Source organism: Mauremys mutica, chromosome 4, assembly GCF_020497125.1.
Source record: "Mauremys mutica isolate MM-2020 ecotype Southern chromosome 4, ASM2049712v1, whole genome shotgun sequence".
Lineage (NCBI taxonomy): Eukaryota > Metazoa > Chordata > Testudines > Geoemydidae > Mauremys > Mauremys mutica.
The window spans coordinates 121,804,464-121,827,408 of NC_059075.1; the positions used below are offsets into that span (position 1 = coordinate 121,804,464).

General features: G+C 45.4%; 1 protein-coding gene across 1 annotated transcript; it reads right to left on the bottom strand.

Moving 5' to 3' along the window:
• Positions 1-1,486: 1,486 nt before the first annotated feature.
• Positions 1,487-16,051, bottom strand: LOC123369039 (olfactory receptor 10V1-like). The gene is made up of 2 exons (XM_045014410.1): positions 16,021-16,051; positions 1,487-2,580 (listed from the first exon to the last, which is right to left on the bottom strand). Exon 2 carries the CDS (start codon positions 2,432-2,434, stop codon positions 1,487-1,489), a length of 948 nt encoding a protein of 315 aa, XP_044870345.1. The 5' UTR covers positions 2,435-2,580; positions 16,021-16,051.
• Between the last annotated feature and the right edge of the window lie 6,894 nt (positions 16,052-22,945).

Below are 22,945 nucleotides of genomic sequence, written 5' to 3' on the forward strand. Positions count from 1 at the left end.
ACCAGTTCAGGGTTTACAGTCCCCATCACAGTGAAAAAAAAGTCTTTTCCAGTTCACTGGCAATTCTGAAAAAATCAGGAGGGTAAAAAGCATTTTGGGTTCATTCAAGGCCAAAGTTTTTCCTCAATTTTTTTGGCAAATTGAAAAGTAAAAAAAAAATGGGATTGAGCCTTTTGAGTTTGACCATTTAAAACTTTATATATATATAAAAGTAAAGGAAATTTTGAAGCAAAACATTGAAACATTTCATTTAAAAAATGTCAAAACAAAATGTTCTGATTTTGTTTTTGGAAGTTTGCCTAAGGTCACCCAGCAGGCCAGTGGCAGAGGAACGAGTTGAACCCAGATCTCTTGAGTCCCAGTCCAGGGCTCTATCCTCTAAGGATCACTACTGCTTAACAGACCATTTGTATATGCACATATTCCATTTCCATCAACAATTGCAGTCATTGCAAAAACAAATTAGGTTCACAATTTTATGTTCAGATCTAAAAGCCTGAGTTTTTGAAATCAGACCCATTATCACAAGAAGAGCTTGGGGCATTTTAATTGCCACCCGTGACACTAAGACAGCAAGGACAGGGTTAGTAAATCAAAGAATGAGCACTAACTTTCAATAAGTCTGTTTTATTGGTGATAAAAGGCATGTATAATCATTTATTTCAGAGAGGAGGAGAGTACTGCATGCTCTCCTCAGATGATGGCATGGTGTTGGGATGCATAATAAAAATCATCATGGACATGAATTAATTTTTTGTTGCTGTTCACTTTAAGCAGTGAATTTCTCACTGCCAGACTCTAGCTCTCCTTTGGTTTCCATTGCAAGGCAACGCTGTCTCCTGTGTTCATGTGCAGGAACTGCAGTGGCAATATTCCTTTTAGGTTCCATAGGGTTTCCTATGGTTTATGCAGTGATACAGATTTACATTTTCCAGCTGTATAGGTGAAGTACCTCTCATCCTGTCAAGGAATGACTAACAGGCAAAGCTCAGAAGCAAATGGAGAGTCAGCGGCTAGAGCATAATCATTAATTATTTCCTTATTAATGATCATAAAGCTTGGATTATTTTGCCCTCATTCTCAAGGTAGACACACTATGCCACTCTTCAGCACCCCATAAAGCTTAACCTGCCTTTCACTTTTAAAGAGGACTATATGAACTGTTTTAGACTATCTAACCAGTGTGTCCATCCACACGCCAAAGAAGCCTGAGCCTTTTCTGCTCGTAGACAAAGCACTTGTTTCATCCTTCCCTAGGTATGGTTCCTAAAGTGAATCCTAAATTTCCTTAGAATCAGAGTAATGCTCCATAGCACCTGCCTAGATAATATCACAATCCCACTCCCAGCCCCTACCAGTGACAAGACAGGAACTGATGTCTTAGAGATGAAACATTCTTCAACCAATGTCCAATATCCCAGAGCCATCCAATCTCCTGTTGTGTCTTCGGTGGAAGTGTCATTTACCAACCAATGGTCCAAAGTGGTCACTTTCTCTGGAACAGCATTGCCTTTCCCAGCGCTCTCCCCAGAGCATCCTTTAGGTCCTTGTTCCTCATGCTGTAGATAAGGGGGTTCAGTAAGGGGGTGACAAAAGTATAGACCACAGACACTGCCTGGCCTTGCACCGGGGAGTAGCTGGAGCTGGGGCGTAGGTATATGAAGCTGCAGCAGCCGTACTGCAGGAGGACGACTGTCAGGTGGGAAGAGCAGGTGGAGAAGGCACGATGCCGACCTGCTGCAGAGCGGATCTTCAGGATGGCGGCCACAATGAAGACATAGGAGATGCAGATCAGCAGGAAGGGGATAGTCAGGACTATCACACTAACAACAAAGATGATGGCCTGGTGTATCTGTGTATCTGCACATGCCAACCGCAGGACGGGCAGCACGTCACAATAGAAGTGATTGATTTCATTGGTGCCACAGAACGGTAGATGAAATAGCAGGATGGTCAACTGCAAGGCTAACTGGAACCCCAGAACCAGTGACCCTGACACCAAGCAAGCACAGACCGTCCAGTTCATAATGAGGGTGTAGCGCAGTGGGTGGCAGATCGCCACATATCGGTCATACGCCATGACAGCCAGCAGGATGCAGTCAGCACTGCCGAGAAAGACAAAGAAGAACATCTGGGTGCCACAGCCAGCGAGGGAGATGGTGGCCTTCCTCCCAGACAGGAGGTTGACCAGGGCCAAGGGGGCAATGACAGAAGAATAGAAGATCTCCAGCACTGCCAGATTGGCCAGGAAGAAGTACATGGGGGTGTGGAGGGAGCAGTCAGTGTGGACAGTGAGAGCAACAGTGGCATTCCCACAGAGGCTGAGCAGGTACACAAGCAGAAAGACCAGGAAAATCAGCAGCTGCATCTCGGGGAGGGACGAGAAGGATTGGAAGTGTAATTGTATCAGCTCTGTTCGGTTTTCATCCCCCATTGGACTTGCCGAGTGAGAAGAGTGGAGAGGAGCAGTTACTGGCAGCTATCATCAAAGGCAGAACATGAGCTGTCAGGTTCACACAGCAACTGGGATGATCAGATTCAGTATCAACAATCACAGAAGAGTCCAGAGACTTGGATAACCTGTCAAAGTGAGTGTGGAATAACAGAAATGTTGGTGAGGAAGGGATCCTGAGAAGTCATCAACTCCAGCCCCCTGTACTGAGACAGGACCAAGTAAACTTGATCAGTATTTGTCCAACCTATTCTTAAAAATCTCCAATGATGGGGATTCCACAACCTCCCTTGGAAGCCTGTTCCAGAGCTGAACTACTCTTATAGTTAGAATGTTTTTTTCCTAATATCTAATCTAAATTTCTAAGGCTGTAGATTAAGCCCATTGCTTCTTGTCCTACCTTCAGTAGACATGGAGAACAATCCATCACCAGCCTCTTTATAACAGCCCTTAACATATTTGAAGACCATTCTCAGGTGCCCCCTCAGTCTTCTTTTCTTAAGACTAAACATGCCCAGTATTTTTAACCTTTCCTCAGAGGTCACCTTTTCCAAAGCTTCTATCATTTTTCAGAGGGGTAGCTGTGTTAGTCAGGATCTGTAAAAGTGTCAAAGAGTTCTGTGGCACCTTATAGACTAACAAATGTATTAGAGCATGAGCTGTCGTGGGTGAATACCCACTTCGTCGGATGCATGAGGTCTTGCTCCAATTTGTCCATATCTGTCCTAAAGTGCCACACCCAGAACTGGAGACAGTACTCCAGAAGAGGCCTCACCAGCGCCCTCTTTGAAGAAGAACAACATCATCTGGTTGCCTTGGCCAACAAGGGTGATGATAACCTTTCTAATCAATTGATTTAGGCTCCTTCATACTTAAAATCCCATTTGAAAATAAGAATCTCCTATGTCATCTCGGTGTTTTTGAAAATTTAGCACTAGATGGATAAACTGCAACTTTTCAAATTTGTACAACTTGATCAACTTGACATCCATGCATATTGTCATACAGTACCGGATTTACCATGGCTCCAATGGCTCCATAGTGCCGGGCCCAAGATCAGAAGGGGGGCCCATAACACTCACTTCCTCCCCTCTTGCAGCACTGCAGAAGCAGAGCCTCGGAGCAGCAGGGAACCAGCATGAGAGCTGAGAATCCAAGGAACTGTAGCTCCATGGCCAGCTCCCTGCCTATAGAGCCAGCCCTGGAGCAGGGAAGGAACTACATTTCCCAGCATTCCCTTGGCAGCTATCAACAGGAAAGGGAGGGGGAGGAAGTGGGGAAGCTGTGAGACCCCATGCACCGCAGCTTGCTGTGGATGGAGAGCTGGCTGCTAGAAGGGGGTGGCAGTGTGAATGGGGAACAAGTGTGCCCAAGGAGTAGGAGGCTTTGGTCCAGATATCACCCTCAGAAGACTTCCCCAGATTGCATTAGGGATGCTGGTGTGACCTCGCCTGGCAGCCCCCAAAGAAGGAATTGGGTGGACTAAATGGACAGTGCACCTCTCTAGCTGAAGCCTAGCAAGGGAGGTATGTGGATCCCACTAGAAGATAAAATGATAAGTAAGGGAGGGAAGGCTCTACTAGAGTACCTGGGCAGCTTTAGATAGAGTACAGGAGGATTTCCACTTCTGAGCCATGGAAAAATAAATTGGCTTTTCCTTTCTAGATTTATCTAATATTCAGAAAGGGAATCTAGCACCTGCCTTCCAGATTTGAACACTCAAAATTCAGGAATGCTCAAGCTCAATTTAGGCTGCTGTTACTTCATTTCTCCCAAATCAAATATACTGAGCCACTGTAATTTGCTGTAGAAAAAGTAGGATAAAACTGAGCAACAAATGCTGGCATCTTCCCAGTTCTAACTAGGGCTCAAACTGCTATTTTCGACAGCCATTACCGTTTTTTTTAGTTTTGTTTGTTTAGAAAGAAGACAGTGATATTGCACTGGCAAATTCCCCATAGAAACGAAGAGTGGAACAAAAGAATAACAAAGATACCTCAACTTTTCCTCATTTATGTAGGACAGTCTTATAATATGGATCCAAATATCCTCCAATCACACAAGCTGAAAATTGTTCCACTTTACTGCAATTCTGTAACAATCCGGGAACCAGTCCTGTCTGTGTTCTGTGCACATCCAAAATTCCTACTGAACTCAGAAGTGCCTTGCTTTTGTAACCATACTACCTGATATTTTCAGCCCTTGTAAGCGAAGCAGGTTTACATTTAGTAATTGGGTGGGAAGCCTCAAAAGTTAGGTGCTGTAGGAGGTGTTGCTTATGAATTAGGTAATGTGAGACCTTCCTGTTACAATAGTAAACCAGTGCAGCATAGACTGCACTTTGCTCCTAGAGTCTAGAATGGGGTCCTTTGCTTCTATACTCAGCCCATTAAAGACAATGAAAAGACTCCCACTCACTTCAACAGGCTTTGGATAGAACAAGTTATACACAGAGTAACTCCCCTATCTTCATAGGGTCCTGGTCCCACAGTGGAGAGGGGCCATCTGAGCTTGTTGCAGAGCTGCTGCTCAGGGATGGGAACCCCCTGGAACTCCAGCCTCCAAAATCATTCAGGCTGCACTTTCTGCATGACTATGTGCTAGCTGAGGGGTGCGTGGGAATTGGTGGCCTCTGCTGCAGGTGATGGGCATCTCAGGTACTTAAAGCCATGGCCTAGAAGAGGAAAGTGCTTAACTGCAGAGTCTGCAGCTGCCTAGGGCCAGCGCTGAGGATTTAGAGTCCATAGTGCTGCTGTTGCAAGGTTCAAGCATGCTCAGCCTTGGAATTGGCACCCCTCCTTAGACTAGTAGCTACAGCTATCTAAGGCTGGCCTCTGGCAATTGGCCCCATGGATGTAGCCAGAGAAGCTGCAGGTGACTCTGTGACTACTGGGGGCCATTAAGCTAGAGCAGCTAAAGAAACTGGAGTTAACCTCAAGGAACAGAGGTCACCCATAGGAAAGGAATGTCAAGGGGAGCAGGGAAAGAGGAAACAGGTCAGGCTTGCAGGGGAGAATAGCGTCCAAGGTAGAAGGGAAACAAGCATGGGGAGAGGTGGGGGTGACCAGGTATCAAGTATCAGAGGGGTAGCCATGTTAGTCTGGATCTGTAAAAGCAGCAAAGAGTCCTGTGGCACCTTATAGACTAACAGACATATTGGAGCATGAGCTTTCGTGGGTGAATACCCACTTTGTCGGCTGCATGTCATATGCCATCATGTGCCAGCAATGCCCCTCTGCCATGTACATTGGACAAACCGGACAGTCTCTACGCAAAAGAATAAATGGACACAAATCTGACATCAGGAATTATAACATTCAAAAACCAGTAAAAGAACATTTCAATCTTCCTAGTCATTCAATAACAGACCTAAAAGTGGCAATTCTTCAACAAAAAAACTTCAAAAACAGACTCCAATGTGAAACTGCGGAACTGGAATTAATTTTCAAACTGGACACCATCAAATTAGGCCTGAATAAAGACTGGGAGTGGTTGGGTCATTACAAAACCTAAACCTAATTTCCCCATACCAATTTCCCCCTACTGTTACTCACACTTTCTTGTCAACTGTTTGAAATGGGCCACTCTCTTACCACTACAAAAGTAATTTTTTCTCCCTTGGTATCCTACTGTTAATTGAATTGTCTCATTAGACTGACCTCACACTTGGTAAGGCAACTCCCATCTTTTCATGTGCTGTGTATTTATACCTACTACAGTATTTTTCATTCCATGCATCCGATGAAGTGGGTTCTAGCCCACGATGCCCCAAATAAATTTGTTAGTCTCTAAGGTGCCACAAGGACTCCTTGTTGTTTTTGCTACTACAGACTAACACGGCTACTGTTGGAAAATTATAGTGCTAATGAAGCCTTTCCGTATTAGGCCTGAGTGAACCAAAGTTATGTTATGCTTGTCCAAACTGTGTTGGAAAGCTTACAGAACTCATTAGACTGAAAGCCGTGTATCTACCTAAGTCAGCTATTTCGCTTATCAGTTTTGTTTGGCTCCCCAAGTATATGTTGGCTCCCCAAGTGTATGCAGCTGCGTTCACATGTATGCATCCAAAGTATCTAGTACAAAGGGTCAACGGGTGTATCTTGTTTCCCCTTCAGAATGACAAATGTATCCTCAACAGCTGTATGTATCTTGTAGCCCCCACAAAATGATATATGTATCCTGCATATCCAATTATCCCCTAACAGATGCATATACAGGTTCTACAGGTCAACCAAATGACGTAGACAAACGTAGGCTAAGTTGTTTGTTTCGGGGTATAAAGGTAGGCCCATCTGGCCATGTAAGGTGTGTCTCTTTCTCTGGCACTAGCCGAGAGGAACACCCGCTCAGCTGACCGATCAATAAAGGGTGTGGTACTTGTCTTCCTGTCTCCGTGCCTCCTTGGTGTAATTAGGTAAGCTCCGGGGAGAACGAGCCCTTTTGGCTAACAAATGGCGACTCCGCCGGGACTTCTCTCCCTGTTGGGGGCGCTGACCGGCGGCCGAGGACGGCTCAGGAGAGTGGCCACCTTGAGCTATTGGTTTGCTCGAGCTCCGAGTCGCCGCAATCGACCGGGACGGCTGCGCCCCCTCCACAGAGAACTCCAAACGACACGGAGGCAAGACAGTACCAGAAGAGGGGAGTCCACCTGCCAGACGTGGCCACTCCGGGCGTGGTAAGTGCGTTACCTCCTGGGTTTGAGGATTAACGCCCCCGAAGAGTGAGGGTTGGGACATTGGGCCCCTAACGGTAAAAGAACCCACAAATAGGAAGGTGTGTGGGTAAAAGCTTTCTGGTTAAGGTACCTAGGTTCAGACACGGCTAATGAATAATTCCATTAACTCCACGAGTCCGTGGGCCGTGCTGAACAATTACTGGGACTTAGAGCAGCCCCAGGGCTGGCTTTTCTTTTTGGTAGGGGTACTTTTGTTTCTTGTTCTATTGGTATGCTGGAAGCCAAAACTGTAATCGGGTCTAGGAGCGTGTGAACCCATCTTCTCTTCCCCCCCCTTCTTTTCCGTGTGGGTAAGGGACAGTCTAAACATTCCACCTCACCCCCTAAGGGTACCCCAGCATATTATATGTACGTACATTATGGTTCTAAAACCTGCAGGTATTTAGAGAATTGGAATCTTTATACGCGTGAAGATCCATCTAAACAATGCCCATTAAAAGGTACCTTTAATCTAGATAAGATCATATATCTCAGAGGAGCTTTTAATCACCAAAGAAAAGCCTCTGACACAGTGTGAGCAATTTGTCTAGGAATGGGTTAATTTGAAATTCAGCTTGGCAGAGAGATGAAGAAAAAGTTGTTTTATGCTCAAGGTCAAAAATCAGCATAAACTATGTTAAGTACAAAAAAAAAAAAAAAAAAAAAAAAACAACTGCTTTCAGCCCCAGCTGGCTGTAGAAAAATAGAGACAGGCAAACTAAAGGCAGTACAAGTTACAGAACTGAGATTACATTTGCAAAGCTTAACTGTTTGGTAAGATCCAACAGTCTGACTTTGTGACGGATGCCGGTGTTGGTGTGGCTTGGTGACACTGGAGAAGCCACAGGTAGCTGACCTGGACTGGAATCTCTGAAAGAGACACCGCAGGAGATTCCAGGGTGTAAAAGAACAGCCCTCCCAAGAGCGGAAGCATGTTGGAAATTCTGAACAAGCTGTATACAGGATAATCTCCCGTCCACCTATTCCCCTTTTCTGAATGTTATATACAGACGTGGCCAGTCTGGATATGTGTAAGTATGGGGCATTTATATTTTTCTTGAGTGATGTGGGAGCATTCCCAACACTCTCCATTGTTGTTTTATTATTTTTAATGAAGCTTTAAAATTTGGTTATATGGTGTGCTTTCTCTATCCACCCCCCCCACCGTCCTGCCGTGTCAGTTTGATCACCTGACATGAGGGATAATTGGTAACAGAAATTTGTCACAGTTTGGTGAGCAATAGAGAATGGGGGAACCCTGTAGAATTTACACCATCTATTTGTTTTACCCTTGTTGTTTTATGCTTGTTTTATTTGGTTCTGTTGGTGTTATATGTTGAGGATTGCATACTTAAAGGTGTGCCCATTCTCAGCTGCAGTAAGTCTGAGAACTGGAGAAGGGTTTAGCATTCCTCTCTCCACCCTGGTTGACCAGGAAGGGTGGCAGGTGAATCTACCCCCAGTCGTAGCAGGACTGGGCAATAGAGTAGTTGGAGAAAAGGAAAAAAATGTGTATTTGATAACTAGAATTAAGCAATTAAGAGCATAGATCATGAACCAGGCAGCAACTCAAACCTGCGCCAGGCCAAGTTGCAGGCCTTGAGACAGGACTTCCAGTTATAAAAGGAAGCCCTGGCTAAGCAAGTACCAGTCCTTCAGGGACTTGTTAAAATGTAACCATTCGTGCTCAGCATATGCCGTAACAGCAGTGTGTTTGCTACAAGAGGCAATTAAATAGTTAACGCCAGTGGGCCATGCGTTTTGCCCAGGTGGCGAGCCTCACGAGGGAGGACTCGGGTCGTCTTGTGAATAAAATGTTTTAGGAAAAAAAAAACCAGAAGGGTGGGGGCAGAAGCCCATGAAAGAAACGGTTCAGCGCAAAAAAAAAAAAAAAAAAGGATCGGGCCCAGGCGGGCAGGCAACAGACAGAGAGCTTGGAGAACAGGTTGGAAACTTTTGAGGGTCTAGTGGAAGAAAGAAGTAAGTGAGTGTAAGCATGGGGATTTCAAATACTCAGGAGGATATTTGGAATGGTGATTTGAATTGGTAAGTGGCTGTTGAAAGACAAAGCAAGTGATATAAGGAAAGAGCAAGTGATTTGAAGGAGAGTGAAAAGTTAACTCTGTAGTTGCTGGAGGGAGTAGTAGTTGAACTTTGTAAAAATGCTAAAGAGAAAAGTTCTTGGTGTTTTTTTTTAAATGTTTGTAAATAAATTCAGGCAAAGAAATTATTAGATTGCAATCATTTGGCTATGAACAATTTTGTTGAATTAGCTAAAGAATGTATACAGTGCTGTGTAAATAAAAATTTATTAGGCTCTAAGGCACTATCAGTGGTGATGTTTTCTTTCAGTGTTTAAAAGCAGGAGTTAAAAGTAAAAAGCAAGCCAGAAAGCATCTGTATTAATGCAAGTTATCTAACTGATAAGGTAAAAGCCACTGAAACCTGGGCTGCCTATAAAACATATACAAAAAAATATGGGGTAATTCCCCTGTTTTGCCTAAAATCAACAAGGGTATTTGTATATTTTAAGCAATAATTGACTGCCCAGAAGGGGTAGACCTTTGTTTTTGTCTTTCAGATAATCAAAGAAAACTAATGCCAGCTAAACAGCATACAACATACCATGATTTACTGGCAGAGTAAAAATTATGTTTTGTGTTCTATGTTCTGTCTTGTGTGGTGTCTGTCTCAAGTGGCCAAAATTGTTGTGTTTAATATTTTCATGGGATGGTCTGGTTTGAAATAAGGCAGAAGGCTTGAATTGAAATGCAGATATTTGTTTTGTTCAACTTAAAATACAAAGTGTTTGAATACATCAGAAAAATGTGATATACTAAAGTCTTATGTATTTTCTTAAGTAAAAGAAAAAAAACTGCATTGGCCAAATTGCATACTAACAGTCTTTGAAAGCAAGGACATAAAAAGTTAACCCACTCCCCATATTGTACATGGGATCCTTCTGGCTACCTCAGATTTCTAGCCAGAGGGCTGGGGATGGTGGGAAGCTATTGAACTAGAGGTTGTATTGAATGAACTCAAAGTGGGTGTGCTTGTCCTGGCTTGTTGTTCCAAAGCTCTGTAATAAGGTTATTTTAGTAGAAGGGTATATGTGGCATACATTAAATAATAAGACTAATGTACTGTATAACAGCAATGTGTATGTGTTCATTGTTAACAAAAGGTGTATAAGTAAAAAGTAAAAGTTTCCTTTGTAGGTTAAAAAAGGAAGCCAAAAAGGGGAAAAGGAAAAAGAACGAGTTAAATGAGAAAAACTTTAACTAGCAAGCTCAGTCCAAAAAAAAAAAAAAAAAAAAAAAAAAGATACACACTGACTTCGTTCAAGGACACTTGGCTAACAACCAGAAAAGGGGGGCTGTACAATCTGCAAAGACACTAATGCAATGTGTTAGGTTTCCTTTTTACACAGGTAAAGACGCACTACCCGAAGACCCTAGCAGCCCTGCCACTCCATGGAACCTGGAGACCGGATCAATGTACAGGTCCACCAACAAAAGACTGCTTTGGCTCCACGCTGGAAAGGCCCTTATTGAGTCCTGCTGATTACCAACACCGCTGTGAAATGCCAAAGACTGACTGCCTGGACCCATGATTCTCACTGCAAAAAGACCCGTCCACATCAGGAGAACTCTCCTATATGATTAGCCTATTCTTTCTTCTAGTTCAACTGTGCTTCTGGACAGCAGGGAAAAAGGACAAGGTGACGTGCTAGCTAACCTCTCCCTTGTCCGCTGACAGACCTACTGTGCCTTTGAACTTTTCTAGAAGAATCAAAAACCATTACAGGCTGGTGTATTCCTAATCCCTCCCCTGTAGAATGCTGAACTACAACTGTTTGGGGAAAGAAGAAAAAAAACACTCACTCCACTGACATTGCCAAAGTCCAGGAATTCCTGACTAAAAAGGACATTGAGAACTGACCCTGGTGAAGAAACCCGAGGAATTATACACTGGCAGAAAAAAAACTTGTGGGACCCATGTTTGGGAATGTGGAATTACTTGGATTTTGGGGTTTATTCTACAGGCTGCGCCCTGTGTTTTGGATAAATCCTTTAGTATGTATTGCCCTTCCTAATTGGATTTTAAATGACATTGTCTTTATCCAGTTTTCAGATCACTTTTACATACCCAGATTGCTCACAAGGGGCTGCCATTAGATTAGCACAACAAAGAGCCTGGGTTATTTCCTATAGAAGGAAAGGGAATTGACCAGATCCCTGTGGGCTGGGGCCAATAGTGTTGCAGTCATCTGAATTATTTTTCAAAGGCCAAGAACATAATAAGAAATTGGGCCGACTAGAAAGGGCCACTAGCCTTATTTATGAAGTTCAGCTAACCCAAGTATACGCTGAAGTTGGTGAGTTACATGTCATTTCCACCCTTAGTTCTATAACCCAGAAGTTACTGACAGAGATGGTATTGAATATCACTGAGGCTGGGAAGGCATTGCAGTGGGATCTAGTATGTTTAAAATTTCAGGATTTCCTCGATGACCAGCTGATGGCCATTTGAAGTGATCTTGAGCACCAGACTTGACCCACTGCCCTTACAGACATATCAGGAGTACCATCTGATCTGTGGTCATGAAGACATACTTGGACACTTTCTGGGTGGAAGTGTGTACATTTACAGTGCTCCTTCCAAGCATATGGACCGGTTGGGGTGGGTGTGGCTCCCACATACCGAATCCTGCCGGGTCCATGGGGAGGATGCATATGGGATTAAATTATTCACCGAGACATCTGGGAAATTAAACCACTGGGTATACCTACCTGAGTTATAGTCAGTGCCCCGATCCCTTCGTTGTTAAATGAACAAGGTTCCACTCTTTTGTCCATGCATTCATTCCTGGGTTGGGGGTGACTAAGCTTAAAAGAGCAGTTGTAAATATTTCTGCAGAGCTTCATTGCTTTTTGGCCTCAAAGTGTGAGAAAACTCAGCCAAAAGGTTTGGTGAGTATTCTCAAAGGGGGGAGTTGTTGGAAAATTATAGTGCTAATGAAGCCTTTCCGTATTAGGCCTGAGTGAACCAAAGTTATGTTATGCTTGTCCAAACTGTGTTGGAAAGCTTACAGAACTCATTAGACTGAAAGCCGTGTATCTACCTAAGTCAGCTATTTCGCTTATCAGTTTTGTTTGGCTCCCCAAGTATATGTTGGCTCCCCAAGTGTATGCAGCTGCGTTCACATGTATGCATCCAAAGTATCTAGTACAAAGGGTCAACGGGTGTATCTTGTTTCCCCTTCAGAATGACAAATGTATCCTCAACAGCTGTATGTATCTTGTAGCCCCCACAAAATGATATATGTATCCTGCATATCCAATTATCCCCTAACAGATGCATATACAGGTTCTACAGGTCAACCAAATGACGTAGACAAACGTAGGCTAAGTTGTTTGTTTCGGGGTATAAAGGTAGGCCCATCTGGCCATGTAAGGTGTGTCTCTTTCTCTGGCACTAGCCGAGAGGAACACCCGCTCAGCTGACCGATCAATAAAGGGTGTGGTACTTGTCTTCCTGTCTCCGTGCCTCCTTGGTGTAATTAGGTAAGCTCCGGGGAGAACGAGCCCTTTTGGCTAACACTACCACTCTGAAATGGCACAGACAGTTCTATGCCTCTTTTCTATCAAACCGAGATGACGCAGCGTCTTTGCTTTCCCAGTGCCTGGCGGAGAGCAATACCTAGATAAAAGCAAGCAGGCAGAAGCTTAGTTTGGACATAAGGGAGGCACCGATAATGTGTTATGGGAAAGTGGGGTGATTGTCCTTCCTATCCTTTCATTTAAGAAGTTTTCAATTTGGGGTGCTGCTGGATCCTCAATGACACCTGGAAGTACAGGTGGCAGCAGGGGCCCAAAGCATAATTTTACAACTGCATCAGTTGTAAAATTTTAGACAGGTAAAGGGGGTGTTGGAGGGGACAGGAACAGCATGGGGGCCCCAGGCTGGGGATGAGGAGGGGAGGAGTCACATGGAGGGTCACATGGGGAGGTCACATGCCCCCCCCCTTTGTGTCCCTTCCATGAGTGCAGTACTGGCGAGAAATTATTTCTACTTGCACCACTGTGATCAAGTGATCCATCCCCTGTCACCCATTCCCAGCTTCTGGCAAACAGAGGCTAGGGACACCATCCCTGCCCATCCTAGCTAATAGCCATTTATGGATCTAGCCTCTATGAATTTATCTAGTTCTTTTTTGAACCCTGTTATAGTCTTGGCCTTCACAACATCCTCTGGCAAGGAGTTCCACAAGTTGACTATGTGTTGTGTGAAAAAATACTTCTTTTTGTTTGTTTTAAATCTGTTGCCTATTAATTTCATTTGGTGACCTCTAGTTCTTGTGTTATGAGAAGGAGTAAATAACATTTCCTTATTTACTTTCTCCACACTAGTCATGATTTTATAGACCTCTATCATACCCCTCTTAGTGGCCTCTTTTCCAAGCTGAAAGAGCCAGGTAAGGGAAGAAATTTGGAATCTAACATTAACCCAGGGGAAGAGTTATAAATCCAGGTGATCTCTGATCTGGAGGCAAGCCTCGGGGTGGATCAGAAGCACTTGCACTTCCATCCCTATAATGGTCTAAACAGATCTATGCAGGGAAACAATATCTGATTCAAGGGGCTCTTTAAAGTAGAAGACAAAAGCATAGCAAAATCTGAAATTCAAACTACAAATAAGACATAACGTTTTAACAGTGAGGGCAGATAACCTTTGGACTATTTTACCAAAGGGAATGATTAATTCACCATCACTTGAAGTCTATAATTGGAGACTGGTTATCTTTCTAAACCACAATTTATCTGACATGATGGCATCACTTATGTCAATAATTCCCTCTACTATAGGAATTAATGTCTGAAATTTTAAAGCTTGTGATATGCAGGAGATCAGATTAGATTATCATGGTCTCTTCTGGATTTCAAAATCTCAGAATCTCTTAGTTAGAGGATGACTTATTCCCTGAAGAAAGAGGGTTTATAACTCTTCTAAAACTCAAAACTTATTATTGTTCTTATTCAGATAAATGTCCAGACTTTTTGAATACTTCTAAACTCTTGGCCTCAATATCTTGTAGCAATGAGTTTCAAAGGTTAATTGTGCATGAGGTGAAAAAGCATTTCCTTTTATCAATATTAAATTTGCCACATTCCACTGGCATGGAATGAGCCCTTGGTTTTGGACTATGAGAAAGTGGCTTGATTTTCAAGCCATGAATTTAGCCAGCCGGGTTACAGCAGGCAAAGAAATCCAGCATTACTATGGCAGGAAGAGCAGGGACGTTTCCTTTTTACTGGGTCTCGTTTCCGATCCTTTACCCTGAGAGTGATCAGAGTAACTGCTGTCAAAATAGATCCCCATCTGCCTCTGAAAAGATTTGGGTCCCCTCTCAGAGAAAATCAAACCCACCCAACAGCTCCCCTATTTCTGCTTTTCATTAGGAACATTATTATGCTAACTACTTCCCAAGATGGCTATATGCTCATCTCATACCCAGAATGGTAACTCAAGAGCAGTGTTCCTGTCCTTTTCCTCACCACCAAAAGCTGACAAAGAATATGAGAAATGAAAGATCATTGCAGATAACAACAGCACTGTGCATTTGTATAGCATATTCTATCCCACATGAATGTGGAGATGGTGAATATTATTCTCCCCATTTGAGATAAGAAGAAACTGAGCTTTCCACACTAGTCCATTTTGCTTCCCTAAACCTGGGGATGGACGGCCTTGTAGGGGGGAGCATGTCTTACCTCCTCTCAGAAGCAAACCCAGCAACGGTCACTCCCTTCCTGCATCTCAGTTCTGAACATCTCCCTCTAGCCCTGGAGCTTTTACATGCTGTCTGGGCCTTAGGGAGTTGAGCTGATGAAGCAGCATCCTACTGCTTCTCCCAGGCAGGCAGCAGGAAGGGGCTGCTGGAATGAAAGGTCTGGCTCTGTTTTTACTGATACTCATATTTGGGTAGAAGTCCCACGGCCCTTCAATGTGAGGATGCCCGAGCAGTGTCTCGCTGCTGAGGGGAGCTGAGAGCTTCCATCTTCACGTGGAAGCTCCAGCCTTGGGCAGCCCAGATACAGTTCCCAGAGCCCTCCTCTGCCTTCCTGAGGCCAATTTCACCTTCTAAGTCCTTGAGGACATTGTCCCTAGAGGAGAGAGCTTAGCCAAGTACAGTTTTGATTCAACATCTTTCGCATCTCCATTCCCCACCACTCTCCTCCAGGATTGCCAACCCCAGCAGTTCAAAAATCACAAGTCAGCCTCTCCCCCTTGCCAAAATAATCATGAGATTGGCTCAAAATTCATAATAGGTTTTTAAAAAAAGAAAAGTAAATAACGCTTGGTCTGCTGATTGTCAAATCCCCCTGCCCAGGGCATGTGACATTAGTGTTGCCATTTTACAGCGAAAAATATTATTGTTGACCATTGTGCCACTATGCCAATTAATTTTGTGCCCCAGCTCTCCCTTCAATTCTGCACCTCCAGCCCAAAGCAATTCATTTTTCGTTTACCCCCTGCAAGCCCTCACATGTGCCCCAACCCCATCAACTCTGCCTACCCAGCCATGCAATAATTCTGCACCCTATATGCGTGCCCCAGTCCCACATCTGCCCCTTAGTGCACCTCTGCTCCTCCTGCAGCTATGGAGGCTCTTTACCCTTTTCCAGGGTATCTTCACCCCCACCTAAGGCCTGGGGGAAGGCAGCTTCAATGGGGGATTCTCCTCATCCCCTCCCCCAGACCTGGTGTTGCAGGGGTGCTGCTGTGGGGTCGGAGGAGGGGAAGACTGACCCATTCTTCACTGGAGGAGAGGGAAGGATTGGGGACCTACCACAAACTGCTGGGCACGTCCTCCCTTTCCCCTCCTGTGAGAATAGGATCAGCTGCTCCCTTCCCACTCCCCAAAAACTCCTCTCCAGAGGGGATTGGAGCCTCCCTGCCTGCCTTCTGCAGCAGCCCTGATTGGCTGCTCTATCCCAGGAGGTGGGGCAACAGGGAAGGCAGCCAATCAGAGACGAGTTCCCCCCAGGAACGGCTGGAATTCCTGTGATGATTGGTGCTTCTTGCCTCACTGCGAGACATGCTCCAGCTGGGGCCTAAGTCCTGTGGCTCGTGAAGATTCCCGTGGGCTGATGGCACTGCTCCCCCTCCCCAGGAGATACACAAACATGCAGTCAGGGCTTGAAAGGAGCAGCTCACACAGAAGCCAGCACTGAGGTAGGGACTGGAACTGTGACTGTGCTTGGAGGGACACACCCAGCCTGCAAGGACTAGACCAGGAGCCAGGAAATCCAAACTGCAAGCTCCAGGGAGTCTGTGCATGGCTGGGATGGCTCCCATATCACCTGGGAGCTGAGCCCATACAGTGGCCACATTTGGAAGGAGGAGCTAAGGGACCAGAGCCAAATTGACATGCCCCAGCAACCAACTGCACACCCTGAAGAGCTTGCAGCTCTCTGGGAATGCTCCCAGGTGTGAGCTGCGCTGGAGTAGGGACGGTCATTGTGGGAGAGCGCTGGCTGCATGGAGTTGGGTTAGATCATCTGGAGGGGAATCTGCCCTTCAGTTGTTCCCAGCAGCAAGGGGAGACTTTTGTTTCTCTCACCCAGAGGACTTGAGCCTGATCCAGAGCCCCTGCTCCACGCAGGAGAGTCTGAGCCTGCCACCCAGCTGTGCCTACTAGTCTTCCCCTCCACCGGGAGCCCATGGACGACTGTCGGGGACCCCCTCCCACCAAGAGGGAGAGAGACTTGCTTTAGAGCAAGGAATACCTTCTCATCGCGCTCCAGTGCCAGTCAGCAGCTAACGCCTGGGGGGGAACTGGGGGCATTTTGTTATTTTCACTCTGTTAGTGGGTATTTCATGCATATCACTGTGGGACGGGTTGGTTACTCATTGATTTGAGAACCTTCGTTCCCTTTCCCTTCTTTTAATTTTACAGCTATTGCTTCCAGGAATAAAATGTTGTTTATCTTTAAAATCTGGTGGTCCTTGATTCCCTATTTTGGTTACAAACCGTACCTGGGCATTAAGGCCTACTGGTCAGTGCAGAAGTGGTCAGATCTGTTGGTCAGAGCTGGAGTCAGGAATCAGTAATTGGAGCCAAGGGTCAGGAATCAAACAGGGTAGCAGGGCTGGAGTGGACAGGCAGGATAGGAGCAAGGCTGGGAACCAGGCAGGATCAAGGGTGGAGCAGGGCAGGCACAGAAGAAATCGCAGCTACGGGTTTGTGCCTTGATCGGTTGTTGCTGTTGGACTTCAGAGCAGGTTTGCTGCCTTCCTTGGCCAGTCAGGCGGAGAGGTCAATCAGGGGCTCAGCTGTGCATAGGCTGCCTTGAGACTGGACAGGTGCAGCTGCAAGTCCCCATTCCTGCCAGTGTTTATGAATTGTAATGTCCTAGAGATCATAGGGATTGATATTAATTTATGTACCCCGCCTCTAGGTGGCGATGCCAAGCTGTCATAGGTCTTCTCCCCCACTTGGAGCTGTTGGGTTCCAAGATGGGGACCTGCATGGACTTCTCTAAACTAAAATCCTAGTTTAGATCTGGTTTTCGCTGCCACCAGTTAGTTTAAAGTGTCTGACACACTGCCTGTCCCCCAGGCTTCCCCTGGGGAACCCAGATTCAAACCCCTTGAATCTCACCAGAGAGAGAGAGAGAAACAGCCAGTTCCCCTCCCCCCCTTCCCTCTCTCCAGCCTGCTCCGGAGAGATACACACCGAGTCAAATCCTTGACTCAACACAAAGAGGGACTCACCTCCCCCTCCCCTTCCCTAGTCCTTGGGAAAAATACCTTGATTCAAACTCCTTGAATCAAACAAAGAGAGATTCACCTCCCCCTCCCCTTCCCTTGAAAATGCAAACAAGAGAAGAATCAATCAAGTCCTAAAAAGAAAAGATTTTATTAAAGAAAGAAAAAAGTACACTCTCTCTGTATTACCAGGATGCAAAAATACACAGAGTCTAACCTATAAACCTGGAGAGGCTCTCCCCGCCCCCCTCCTTTCTCAGAATAATCAAAGTAACAGCAAACAGAAATAAAGATATTTCTCCAGCAAACACACAATTGCAAATATAGAAAGCAACTCAAAAGACTAATCCGCCTTTTTAACTAATACTCACTATACTGGATAGTAGGAAATACTCCAGGAGAACTTGGAGACATGTCTGGCCTCTCTTAGGCCACGTCTATACTTACCCGCCGGGTCGACGCGGCGAGTTCGACTTCTCGGAGTTCGAACTATCGCGTCTGATCTAGACGCGATAGTTCGAACTCCGAAAGCGCCGCGGTCGACTCCGGTACTCCACCGCGGCAGGAGGAGTTGCCGGAGTCGACCTTGGAGCCGCGGAGTTCGCTTCCGCGGCGTCTGGACGGTAAGTCATTCGAACTAGGGTAGTTCAAATTCAGCTACGTTATTCACGTAGCTGAATTCGCGTACCCTAGTTCGAACCAGGGGCTGTGTGTAGACCAGGGCTGAGATCCAAAGAGAGCACACAACTCAAACAAAGTATCAGAGGGGTAGCCGTGTTAGTCTGTATCTGTAAAAGCAGCAAAGAATCCTGTGGCACCTTATAGACTAACAGACGTTTTGCAGCATGAGCTTTCGTGGGTGAATACCCACTTCTTCAGATGCAAGTGGTGGAAATTTCCAGGGGCAGGTTTATATATGCAAGCAAGAAACAAGCTACTCTAGCTTGTTTCTTGCTTGCATATATAAACCTGCCCCTGGAAATTTCCACCACTTGCATCTGAAGAAGTGGGTATTCACCCACGAAAGCTCATGCTGCAAAACGTCTGTTAGTCTATAAGGTGCCACAGGATTCTTTGCTGCTTTAACTCAAACAAAGAACACAGACAAAGCCTTCCCTCCACAGAGATTTTAAATTATCCTGTCCCTTGATTGGTCCTCTGGTCAGGTGTTTCTCAGGTTACTGAGCTTGTTAACCCTTTACAGGTAAAAGAGACTTTAACCCTTAATTATCTGTTTATGACACAAGCGCTAAGAACCCAAGGCCCAGTGGCCTAACATGGGTTTCCAAATCCCCGAGGGAGGGAGGGATAAGTGGCTTTACCACCCAGAGGAATCAGGAGAAGACTCCGAACAAAAGGCTTTAAATTCCGCTCTCCTCAGAGAAAGCGGCAGATTAGCCACTCCTTCTCCTCTTCAAAATCCAACCACAGCGTAACCAGGCTTCCAGGCATCTTCCATGCCAGCCTACTGCCCACACGTACATCCCCCACTCGCACACGGCCCTCCTAACTCACCTCATTGCACACAGCAGTACAGCACAGGGCATCGTAGGCCCTACATAAATGTGTCGACTCTTTTTTGCTTCTTCTGCAATGAGGCAGAAGAGTTTTGGGGAAACCTCCTCCCTAGCACTCCAAACCAGGGAGTTCAAACCAGCTGACACCTTCAGTATGGATTTCTCCTCACATAGTCAGAAGCCATTTGATAAACGTTGCCTTTTGTGGTTCACCTAAATGCTGCTCAATAATTACTTCCAGAGTAATACTTAGCACCCATACAGCCCTTTATAGTCTGAAAACACTGTCAAGAGAGCCCCTAAGTAACACCTAGGCCATGTCTACATGATGGGGACTATAGCAACATAGCTATGGTGCTATAGCTGTGCCTGTACAATGCTGTATCGTAGATGCAGTCTACAGTGACAGAAAGAGTTTTTGCATTGCTGTAGGAACACCATCTACCTCTGCCGTTGACCTAGCTGCATCTATCTTGGGGGGTTAGGTTGGCATAGTTATGTCTCTCTGAGGTGTGGATTTTTCACCCTTCTGAGCGATGGAGCTATGTCAACTTAAATTTTAAGTGTAGACCAGGCCTTAGAAAAGAACTCGTGAAGTAGGCAGAGAAACTGACACTAAGATAAAGGCACAGATCCTCAAATGGTATTCAGGCCCTAACTCGCATTGATTTCAATGTCAATTAAGCACTTAAATTACTTTGGGGATCTGATTCAAAGCAATTTGCTAAAGCCATAGAGTGATTGAGCATCAGAGCCAGGACTGAAACGCTGTGTCTCCAGTCCTCCAGTTCACGCTGCCTTCTCTCTGAACTGAAGGCCCAGAACCACTGCCCTTAAAGTTAAGCATATTCCATTCTCATTCCCATTGCCCTGCTTCCCTAGAGGTAGCAGTGATTGAGAGCACTGCAAAGGCTGGGCCTGGGTTGTAGAACAGCTGTTCTGTAAGAGACCTGGATTTGAGTCTTATTCCCAGACTCGCTCCTAAGTGGGGGAGGCATCTTGAGGGAAAGAAGCGTCTGACTTTATCGAACAGTAACCCCTCTGGCCAAGGGAGGGGTGACACTGCTGGGCCCCAGAAGGAGTTTCAGGTTTATCACCTACCATGTCACCCACAGAATTTTGTCCATTCTGGACTTTATTGTCTGTAATGATGAGTTTTCCAACCCTTCCCATACTCTAGTCTAAGAGGCCTCACTCTTACATGAAATCCAGCTGAAATTTTCCTTTTATTCAGTTCCTTCCCATTCCACCTAATCACAATTCCTCACCTTTCTTGGTGTTCATGTCCCTGCCAGACTTCAGCTGGTCATAACAACCCTCACCTCACAATGGTGGTGAATAAAACCTTAAAATGTGAACTGATACCTGTTTTTGTGGGCAGACAGTTTGAAACAGAAACTCTCAGGCCTCATACACCTCATTACAGTGTTAACTCTTGCACATGACAGTGTAAATGACAACATTGCTAATTGTTTCAGTTCCGGTCATTTTAGCACAAATATAAAGTTAATGTGTTTATCCCACTATACGAAATTACCTTCCATACCTCCACAAATGCCAAAAGCCCCAACTAACCAGCAGCCCAAATCTCCAGTTTCTCCCCAGACAGCTTTTGAGATATAGTTCTATATTTAATTATTCCTGAGGGCATTCTGCACCAAAAAATTAAAACTTCTGCACCAAAAAATTAAAACTTCTGTGCCAAAAAATTAAAACTTATATGCACAATATTTTAAAATTCTGCAAATTTTATTTGTCAAATAAATGTAGAGGCTCCAGCATGGCACCAGGGAGCACAGGCCACTGACTGCACAGAGGTGGGAGATCACTGTGCAGGTCCACCCCAGGACACAGACTCAGCAATGAAGCTGCACGCAACCCTGACACAGTGCAAGGATAGGGCCCCACCCCTCTGTGCCCAGTACACCAGGTGTGAGCAGGAAGGCTCAGCAAGGCAGGATCCAAGCATGGAGGGGCTTAGTGTGGGGGGATCCAGGTGTCGATTGAGACAGTTCTGTGTGGGACAATCTGGGTGCAGGTGGCTCAGTGGAGGATCCGGGGTGTGTGGGGGATCTGGATGCACAGGGGCTTGTTTAAACAGTAATGAGACTCTGCAGGGGGGGTCCAGGTGAAGGTGGTTGGGGCTCAGCAGGGGGGTGTCTGGGTGTGAGGCAGATGGAGCTTGGCAGTGGGGTCTTGGTGTTGGGGGCTCAGCTGGGGGTGGGGACGTTGCAGATGCTGGAGATCAGTGGAATGGGGATCCAGGTGCAGCTGGTTGGGGCTTGGTTGGGTGGGGATCCATATGCAGGTGGCTCGTCAGGGTGGTCCAGGTGCAGGGGAAGTGGGGCTCATCAGGGGGGTTTCTGGGTCAGGAGGGTGAGGCTCGGCGGGAGGGTCTGGGCAGGAGTGGGTCTGGATGCACAGGGGTTGGGCAGATGGGGGAGCAGCTCCCTGTACAGTGATCCTTCCCCCTGCAGATGAGGATCAATGGGTGTAGGAAGTGCAGGGAGTGGGAGGCAGTTTGCGAGCTTCCTACAGCTAGAGGAAAAATCTGGTGGTGGGTCTGACACTGTCCCGGATGCCATGCAGGGGAAGAGGAAGTCCCATCCTCCACAGCCGGGACTAGCAGCTGAACCCAGAGCAGGGTAGGAGCCACCAGCTGGGTCTTCCCCAGTCCCGGCCCCACAGTGATTTACCTTCCTGACGGCTGCCCTGGGCACCCGAAACATACTGCTGGGGAGAGTCTCATGACTGCTCTTGTGGCTTCCCTTTGCTCCCACATTAGAAAGTCATTTTTTTGCAGGGAAGCAGAGAAATCTGCAGTGGACATAAATTCTGCATATGCGCAGTGGCGCAGAATTCCCCCAGGAGTAATATTTTCAATAAAAGCATTACTGCTTTATCAGAAATGACAATGTGAAATATTACAATCTCTTAATTTTTACCTATCTGATCCCTGGTCATGTTAGATTTTATCTCCCCTTCTTTACCATATCACGATCCACAAAAGCAGTAAATTAATGTCTTAATTTTAAGCACATGAGTATTCCCATTGAAATTACTGGACTAATCCCATGTTTAAATGCAAACACATGCATAAGGGTATGGGCTGGATCTGAGCCTATGTTAGCACATGTGTTAAAATAAAACAGTCATCACGTGAGAGAAAAAACAGGTACAAAGATTTTATTTTGTAATGCATAAATTGTATTAAAGAGTCATTTACAAGCACATTAAACACACAGATCCAACTTGAAACAACTTTAGAAAGAGGAATAAAATTTTACAAGAGTCAACAGTAAAGAAAAAAATACAGGAATATCATCATACATTTAGTCTGCTGTAAGGCTATTTTTCTTAAAGACACACCATGACATTAATTCAGGTTTTATTTAAAAGAAGTGAAAGGTATTATTGATATCATTAATCTCTTGTTTTATTTACATATACATATAATTAACAATAAAATTAAAAACCCCTCTTATT

Coding starts and splice junctions, on each gene's coding strand:
- LOC123369039 (XM_045014410.1), bottom strand. CDS start 2,434: ATGGGGGATGAAAACCGAACAGAGCTGATACAATTACACTTCCAATCC.